Here is a 9,536-nt window from a genome sequence, read left to right on the forward strand (position 1 = left end):
TTGCTTATTTGTATTTAGCAGATACCACGTGTTCTGCATTGTTATCATGAATCGTGACAGAAACTGCCCTCCTCATAACGTGACGGCGTTACAGAAATTGATGTGGGTTTTTCTGATGCGTGCCGACCTAATCTTTGATTAGGTTGGTGATTGCAAGTGCTGGCTTCCCATTGAAGGCATGGTTGAATCGTAAGCATCTTCAACTAAATCTGTGATCAAAGTCTTAACTTTCCAGCCATGATTTGATACCCTGCTCAAGGTTTAGTTTTAGGGGAGAAATTAGAATAAATATGGAGACAATAACATTTATTTATAGGAGATTCCCTAACGGTAGATATTAGGCAGCCTCCCACTTAGCATCGAATTCCCAAATAGCTGCGTCAGATGTATTCAAGGTTTTACCAGGTCGTGGATTAAAATTGGGGCATCTTTTGAATTTAGGTCACTGGGTGCTTAATCTAAGGTGCGTGCTCTTTTGGTGAATACTTTTGGCTTGATTATATGTCTAAATATCTTTATCCCAAAATAAATCTCATCTAGATTTTTAGAATCCCAAAAACAGAAAGGGGAAAAGGAAAATAATGATAGGTTAAAACCATCACTTTTTATCATAAGTGTAGACTCGGGCCCGGAGCAAACGGAGGAGTGACAATTATTTTGTTTGGCCTCGTTGGGTGCAAGCACTTAAAAACCTTTTAAGAGCTTATAATTAGAAATTTGTGATTGAGGCGAGGTGGGCGACCCATGACATCAGGTGGTTCGAACTTGAGGAGAGAATTCAGAAGGAAATGCAGGGGTAGGCGCAGGACCACGGTGCAGAGGCTAACCTACACTAGTCCAGACTGGCGAATCGCAGTACCCACACGGACCCACAATGTAAAAAGACCAAAACCTCCCTCGAAATGGGTCCACATGCAAACAACTTCATGAGCTTTCCTCCAACAAACCAAAATTAAAGAAAAGTTAAAAAGATTCCACTCAACACCACAGTCCTGGTTTTCCTTTGCTGTCCTTTTCCTCTTCCCCACACTTTTTTTCCCATCACAACTTTCCCTCCTCCCAAACGCCCCGCTTTGGATTTCTCATCGTTTGTCGTCTCCTCCTCGATTCCTTTCCTCTCCACTCACGTCTGCTGGTAAGAAAATTTCATTTCCATTTTTTGCTCATCTTCTTGCACTTTATAATCTGTCTTGTCTTATTCCATGAATTTTCTTTCCTTTTGGACTTATAAGTTAAGCTACTGTTTGTTGTCTACAATAGCTGGAGGCTAGGGTTAGGGTTCTCCCTGCTTCTTGGCTCTCACTGTTGAGCTAAGTGGCAAGCTCAAGTGGTTTAGTGCGCTTAATTGGGTTCTGAACCTGTGGAAACAAAGCGAGACTTGGAAGTAATTAGGGTTTGTATCAGAGGATAATGCCGTCGGAAACTGGGGTCGATGATGATGGTCCGTACTCGTTTGCCATGGAGTACCATGGCCCACCTGTTACTTATGATATCCCTCGGGCCGTTCCGATCAATGTCGAGAAAATTCCGGTGGCCACGGTAGTTGCCCAGGTATCTCTCTCTGATAAATTGTCTTTGCCGGTTGTCCAGCCGCTGTTGGCACCAGATCCTCGGTGTAAGATGTTGTCGAAAGAGATAAAGCTGGGTTCTAAATCTACTGTTTCTCCGACTTCCGTGATTGCTTTCGAGCGCGGAAGTGAAGATGATGGTGGGTGTGTATCCAAGGAACTAGATTTAGGTTCTGAAGCAACTGTTTCTCCAACTTCTGTGATTGCCTATGAGGAAAGAGCAGCAGCTGGTCATGAATGCGTGTTGTCGGGTGAGTTAACTAGCTCAGGTGCCCTGGAGTTTTCAGATAATCGTTATGGTTCCAGTGAACTGTCGGATGCGATCAAAGCCTTGGCAACAGTGGGGTCTTCCTCCAGTAGCCGTGAACATTCGAATGAGCTATTAGGTGGAGCTGGAAGCTCAGGTACCATAGAGTTTTCTGACAGGCTGTACAAATCACGGGATTTATCAGGGAGCTCAGGTGCATTTGAGGTTTCAAATGGTTGCAAAGAGAGTTTAGACTTCAATGACTTGAATGCGCCCGATTGGGTCTCAACCGAGTCACAAGTGAGCTTAGATTATCCATCTTCTAGGGTTTCTTCTCTTAAGGCTGGGGACTGCAGTAATGAACCCGGTTGTGATGTCAGGCGAACACCAGTTGTTAGTTTTCGGGGTGTTGCGTTGGATGATGATACTAATGAGGAATTTAGTTCTGCTGAACCTGAAATTGTGCGGCCAAAAAAGGAACCTGAAACTAAGGGAAAGAAGGGGTCATGCTATCGATGCTTTAAGGGGAGCAGATTTACAGAAAAGGAGGTTTGCATTGTTTGTGATGCAAAGTATTGTAGTAATTGTGTGCTTAGAGCTATGGGGTCTATGCCAGAAGGAAGGAAGTGTGTTACCTGCATTGGATATCCAATTGATGAGTCAAAACGGGGAAACTTGGGAAAATGCTCTCGAATGCTCAAGCGTTTGCTTAATGAGTTGGAAGTTAGACAAATAATGAAGTCAGAGAAAATGTGTGAAACAAATCAGCTGCCTCCAGAATATGTCTGTGTGAACGAAAAGCCTCTTTCTCAAGAGGAGCTGGTTTTATTACAGAACTGCCCAAACCCACCAAAGAAATTAAAGCCAGGAAATTATTGGTATGATAAAGTATCTGGCCTTTGGGGAAAGGTGAATGTGATTACCTTCAGACATTTTGTTCTGGTATTTTGTTTCATAATTGTTTTGAATGGAACTTGATGCTTGTTCTAAATTTTACAGGAAGGACAGAAGCCATCTAAGATCATTAGCCCCAATCTAAGTGTTGGAGGTCCCATTAGGGCTAATGCTAGCAATGGAAACACACAAGTTTTCATTAATGGTCGGGAGATCACAAAAGTAGAGCTACGAATGTTACAGGTTGAAATTTCTGGGCATGCTAAATTTATATTGAAAAGCTTAATACAAAATTGTTATTAAGACCATTTGTTGAACATTGCAGTTAGCAGGAGTGCAGTGTGCTGGCAACCCACACTTTTGGGTAAATGAGGATGGATCATACCAGGAAGAGGGACAGAAGAATACAAAAGGGTATATCTGGGGCAAGGTGTGATTTGTATGTGAATATGCAGTGATTTTTTGTTTTTTAACCTCTTACATAGCCATTCACTTTTCAGACCTTTATTTATCACTAAGTTCTAATGCAGGCTGGAACAAAGTTGGTTTGTGCTGTCTTGTCACTGCCAGTTCCTTCAAAGTTTTTAAGTCCTAGTGGAGAACAAGTGAATAATTTTGTTACCAGAACTGTCCCTGACTACCTTGAGCAGAGAACACTTCAGAAGCTTCTTTTAATTGGAAATAATGGATCTGGGACGAGCACCATATTTAAGCAGGTAGCTTCGAAATTGTAGTATCAACTTCTTTTTTCCTACAAGCAAATAAGAAATAATAGATTAAAGGCCACTAGCAAAGACATGGGGATGCAACCCACACACACCAGAAGTATATAGAGAATGCCAAGAGGCAAATTGTGGAATGAACTTTTAAAACCCATCATTTTTTGTTTATTTGATAATTATCTGACTACTTTACTAAATGCCATGTAGCTCCATTTTCTGTCATTTTGGTTCTATATGATATAATTGTCATACCATGTTCACCTTGGGATTTGCTATTTTCCATTTTGTTAGTTGTGTGGTAATGCACAGTACTGCTATTTTAACGGTTCAATCTCAAGAAACTTGGTGATCTTACCCGGATTGTAAAAATCCATTCTCTCTCTAACCTTCTTGCTTAATATCAATAGCAGTGAGAGATTTTATTGACTTGGTGGGTGATATCATTTCAAAACGGTGTTTCTCATATGATGCGTGTTTGTTATTTTCAAACATGCTTTGTTGATAATAACGAAGACTTGTGGCAAGAAGTTAAAACTTTAAACTGCAAGATAAATTAGGTACAAATAATTTGTAAGGATGAATTAGATATAGGTAAAAAGGAAAAAAAATGCCTGTGCAGATATTCTTGCATGTACATCTCCTATATGCAATTTACAGATATTCCGCATTGGGTGCTCTGCTGCTTCCACTCCCCATTTGGCTCCAGCTTCTTGTTGGTTGCTAGCATATATTCATGTGAGCACACATGTATGTGTGTCCTTTTTCCCATTTGTCACCACTGTGGTATATTCTGCTGATCCATGTGAAATTTTAGGTCTATATGGTAATTTATTTTAACATGGTTAAATAAATGATGTTTTATCCAGTACAGGTGATTTTTGAATATCAGTGTTGGTATAATACTCGTCTACTGGATGCATATGCATATTAGCTCATACATAAACCATGAATGCAAGTTGAAAGTGGATGGTGCATGGAGTTTCTTTTATATCTGTTACTGTAGACATGGTGGCAGGTTAACATGTTTACAATTTGTTGATTCTACTTAGAGACCAGTGTATTTATTAAATTTATTGCTTGATCCAGGCCAAGATTCTTTATAAAGCCACTCCTTTCTCAGAAGATGAGCGTGAAAATATAAAGTTGAAGATTCAGAGCAATGTGTATGGCTATCTTGGTATACTCCTTGAGGGCCGTGAGAGATTTGAAGATGAAAGCCTGATTGAAATGAGAAAAAGGAAGTCTTATCATAAATCTGACTCCATAGGTATTTATTCTTTAGTCCAGAATTTATTATGGCAAAAATATCTAGGGCTTACTCTTGCTGTGACTATATTGCCATTGGTATGTTGTTTATAAAATGTGCATAATGTGTCTGAGGAGAGTTTCTGGTTAACCAACAGGGAATACTGATGATGAAAATGATGACAAAACAATCTATTCTATTGGAACAAGGTTGAAAGCGTTCTCCGATTGGCTTCTCAAAACTATGGTGGCAGGTAATTTGGAAGCCATTTTTCCAGCTGCTACTCGTGAATATGCACCTTTGGTGGAGGAGTTGTGGAATGATGCAGCCATTCAGGCCACATACAAGCGGAGAAGTGAATTGGAAATGCTACCTAGTGTTGCTAGTTATTTCTTGGAGCGGGTGAGATCATGTTTCATTTTCCTTTACTGGGTTTGGCTTTTTAAAAACTTCTCACTGAATTAATAACTTGCTTGCAGTTTAATTGTATGTGACTGAAGGTTGTTGATGTTTGTGCATTTCTAGTAGTTGCTTGTAGCTGGATAATATAGAGGTGCACAAAATAAAAAAAACAGGAAAAGAAATCTAATTGTAACATACCTTGGGATTGGCTAAAACATGATTATGGTTCTCTGTTAATGCTTGTCAGTTGTTTGGCATAAATGTTGGAGCTATATCCTATATAGTAATATTGCCTCAGAATCTCAGAGAGAAGGAAAAGGAAAGCAAACAAGCAACAAGGGATGCCATTAAGCAGGAGGAAGTATGCCTGAGCTAATACAAGAAGGCAAGAGCACATTTAGTCTTAGCAGGACCCTCAAAACACTTCTTTCTGGCTAAAATTAACCCCTAACTGGTAGCTGAATCTTAGGAGACAAATAGTTGGAGCATCCAAATCAACCAGCAGAGGAGCATAGACTGCTCCAGCTCCTTGAGAAGCAAGAAACTAGGGTGGTTGTAGGTCAGCTAGGGATTCTTGAACTACCAGACAATTGCATTAAAATCTTCTATGAATAATAGTAAGAGAACTACTGAAACCACCTCGAACCAAGCTAAGTTTGGTAACAAAGAGTTGTTTGAGGATGTATAATTGACTTCCTGACCATAATTCATGTCATTGCTATATTAAGAAAAAGCTAGGATTTAATTTTTTAAGCTGATAATTTTTTAAATATTTAGATTTCATGGTAAGATTTTGAATGGTCATATAGGCCAAGAGCATTGAGAAGAAATAAGGATGAGGAACATTTTCCCTTTCCATGTGGAAAAAAATAATAACAAAAGGAAGTGAGGTCTATCACTGAAAAATAGGAGAGCATACAGCTCGCTAGAATTCGGCTCATTTTGCTATACACACTCAACCTCAGCTTGTTTAGGCCAATGAAACAGGTCAAGAAGCTACTGGATACTTGGTTTGTGTACCAGCCATTTCATCAAGCTGTCAAGCTACCTCAAACCAGGATAATAGCATAGTCTGTGTCTATTTGGTTTTTACTTTTTTTTCTTCCTGTTTTTGTGTTTTTTGTTACCCTTGCAGTTTAGTGATGATTATGACAAACTTTTGAAGTTTATTTTTAATATTTCTGGGTTTTTTTCCTGGTTAGGCCGTTGATATATTGAGAACAGACTATGAACCCTCAGATGTGGACATCCTATATGCCGAGGGGGTTACTTCATCCAATGGGCTTGCTTGTGTGGACTTCTCATTTCCACAGTCAGAACCTGGTGATGATATTGATACAGCTGATCTGCATGATTCTCTGCTTAGGTAAGTATTACTTGTTACATGTGTAGAAGTACCTTGCACTTTAAGTGGTCCTGTGCCTCTCTCATCATAGCTGTTACTAAATACCTATATCCTGTAACTTCTGTTATAGAGTGTGTCTGGAGCTCAGTTTCTGATAAACAGAAGACCCCGGGGTGCAAATGCAGTGCTGTCCCATTTAGCCCTGTCAGATTCCATTCTGCAAAAGGGAGTTTTTGGCTTTAATAACCAATAAAGAGGAGGAGCAGTCAATGCATGAAAAGCTGCTCATGTTTGATATTTGAAGAAAAAAATAACACATCTTGGGTGGTGCATTTTTATCCAAAGTTTTTATGAATGGATAGAAAAGCACAAATAATTGTGGCAAAAAAAGGATACAGAATTCTTGATATGGAAATAAGGATCATCTTGTGAGGTTCAATATCCTGGTCCAAACAAATAGTGACCTAATCAAGGCTTCGTCCCACCTAGCTAGATCACTAATCCATTCACTTTGAGTTCTAAGTCAGGTGATGGTAACTGGTAATTAGGTCCCCCGTGGTGACTCCTGGATAACAAAGCAACAGGTGCCTGGTGGTCATGCCTATATATCATTTGGTTATGTGAGTCTTTTAATATCTTAAGTTGGACCTGTGGCATGTTTTTGGCATGCTTTTAGTGGGGTGGATTTGGCCATTATACTATGGAAAATTGCACATGTTTTGACCCAACATGATTTAATGTACGTAAGTACTGGATATGCTGTATCAATTTGAACCTGTTTGGGTAGGAAGGCCAATCATCTTAGAATGTTGCCTAGGCACAATGATTATCGTGGAGAATTGGATTTCCTCCTCTCCCCCCCCCTTTTTTTTTTGCAGATACCATGCCATGGATTGACAAACTCAAATTCTTCATGCTCTGTTGTTTGATTTACTCTTGATTTCTCATACCTCTGACAATGATGTGGATTTTTGTCAACTTCTAACCAGTATCAATGTCAGTTATCCTTAGTAGTCTTCTTTTTTCTGTTCATACTCAGATACCAACTAATTAGAGTGCAAGCAAGAGGTCTTGGGGAAAACTGCAAGTGGCTAGAGATGTTTGAAGATGTCCGCATTGTCATATTTTGTGTTTCCTTGAATGATTATGATCAATATTCCTATGATGCAAATGGGTCGTTGGTGAACAAGATGATGCTGAGCCAGAGGTTATTTGAGAGCATTGTTACTCATCCAACTTTTGAGCAGATGGACTTTCTTTTGATACTAAATAAATTTGACCTGTTTGAGGAAAAGATAGAACGGGTTCCACTAACCCAGTGTGACTGGTTTGAGGATTTCCATCCAGTAGTCAGCCGTAACCGCTCGAACAGCAACAGTAATAATATCAATAATAGCCCCTCGTTGGGTCAGCTAGCTTTCCACTATATTGCTGTAAGGTTCAAGACACTCTACTCTTCTCTCACTGGCCGGAAGTTATATGTTTCTCTGGTGAAGGGTTTGGAGCTAAATAGTGTTGATGAAACTTTGAAGTATGCAAGAGAGATTCTGAAGTGGGATGAAGAGAGGGCCAACTTCAGCTTGAGCGACTCAGTTTATAGCACTGAGCCAAGCTCCTTCTCTCATTGAAGTCTAAATCAGAAAGGCTTGTAAATGTGGGTCCTATTCTGGTCTATGTTTATCATTGCTGGTGTATATATTAGATCATTGTAATGAGCAATAGAAGAGGTTGATAAGCGGCAATTGGTTCTGGTATGTTTTGCTGCTGTCCATGAGATATTCCAGCTTTTAAAAGAATGTGAAGACTAATTGAGAGGTGTCATTCCAAAAGTCCTGCTGCTCATCTGCTATTCAGCATTTGTTGGGGTATTAGCAGATTGCCACACAGATTCAGGTGGAACTCTTAAATCTTGTTGTCCTTTTATATGGATGAGAGTATATTTTGATGTTGTGATTTTGTACCATGTTTGTGTAGCTGTGCCACCTTCCAATACGATTCAACAATATTCATTTGTAATATAATATGAAAATGCATCTGATCCAATTATGGAAACCTATCCCTTCCATCCTCTTTGTTGAGTTTTGATTGTGGACGAAGAAAGTATACATGTGAGTGGGCTGGTTGGCGGGCAATGGCTTGACTCTTAACTGGAGATTTGTTTTTTGCAACAGCAATAATTGAACTGCATATACCCCTTTTCACCCATTTGTTTACAAGTGGGCTGCCTTTTGGTGCTTCTATATGGGGTCATCCTTCGTCAGGGGCAGTAGGATGTCCTGCCATCTGCTTCCAAAGAGGTATGATGCTCTACTCAACATGGTGTAAGTTGCCTTTGAATTGGTATGCCAACTATAGCTTGTCAATTCTCTCGAGTTCCAGGAGAAGGGGGCACTCGAAATTTGAAGCCATATCTGGGTTCCAACTCATCTGCCCTGAGCTGTGATGCCTTAGTTAATAACAAGATTCTGGAGGCCTAGGGAGTTGGCACCGAAGTGCCCCACAATAACACCTGGTGCACGACTGGGGTGCAGGTTATATTCTGTGTGACCCAGAAGATGGCTCCCAGCTTCGGTCATATATCCTCTGTTTAGAACACTGCTGTGAACATCTGGGACTTCTGCTCGCCCCCTCAAAACAGTTGAACCTTTTTTCAACAAAAGTAAATGATTCAAATGGTGCCAGCCACAGCTTGGTCTTGTGTCGTGTCTCCACTACACCCTTGGTTTTAACCCTCCCTAGATCAAACCATGTCATTCTGGTTGTGTTATTTTGTTTTCACATCTGTCATGCTGAATTTTAGGTTTTCTTAAAATGGGGTCGTATAATTCCACTGGGGCTCACATTGAGTTTTGAGTAAAAATGATTTCTTTAAAAAGAAAAAAAAATTCACAAAGTAATTTCATTCTCAAACTAATTCCCAAGCTAGTGCGTTCCATCCATGTCATAAAATTATAATTGGTAATTATAATTTTAAGTTTTTTTAAAAAATGATTAAAATCGTAATTGATGAATATGATTTTAAATTTAAGTTTAAAATCATAGTTACCAATTATGGTTTTAAGCTTAAATTTAAAGTTATAATTGCCAATTACAGTTTTATGTTTAAAAATTT

General features: G+C 39.5%; 1 protein-coding gene across 1 annotated transcript; it reads left to right on the plus strand.

Moving 5' to 3' along the window:
• The first annotated feature begins 295 nt into the window (after positions 1–295).
• On the plus strand, positions 296–8,476 carry LOC100248291 (extra-large guanine nucleotide-binding protein 1). Its single transcript, XM_010654332.3, has 9 exons — positions 296–1,135; positions 1,261–2,724; positions 2,815–2,952; positions 3,035–3,139; positions 3,240–3,425; positions 4,518–4,698; positions 4,835–5,079; positions 6,282–6,445; positions 7,464–8,476. Exons 2-9 carry the CDS (start codon positions 1,411–1,413, stop codon positions 8,050–8,052), a joined length of 2,922 nt encoding a protein of 973 aa, XP_010652634.1. The 5' UTR covers positions 296–1,135; positions 1,261–1,410; the 3' UTR covers positions 8,053–8,476.
• Positions 8,477–9,536: the final 1,060 nt, after the last annotated feature.

This window comes from Vitis vinifera, chromosome 7 (assembly GCF_030704535.1).
Source record: "Vitis vinifera cultivar Pinot Noir 40024 chromosome 7, ASM3070453v1".
Lineage (NCBI taxonomy): Eukaryota > Viridiplantae > Streptophyta > Magnoliopsida > Vitales > Vitaceae > Vitis > Vitis vinifera.

Excerpts from the sequence above, each read along its gene's own strand:
- LOC100248291 (XM_010654332.3), top strand. The coding sequence starts at position 1,411 with ATGCCGTCGGAAACTGGGGTCGATGATGATGGTCCGTACTCGTTTGCC. Across the intron at positions 3,426-4,517 it reads CGAGCACCATATTTAAGCAG|GCCAAGATTCTTTATAAAGC; the intron begins GTAGCTTCGAAA and ends TGCTTGATCCAG. Across the intron at positions 6,446-7,463 it reads CTGCATGATTCTCTGCTTAG|ATACCAACTAATTAGAGTGC; the intron begins GTAAGTATTACT and ends GTTCATACTCAG.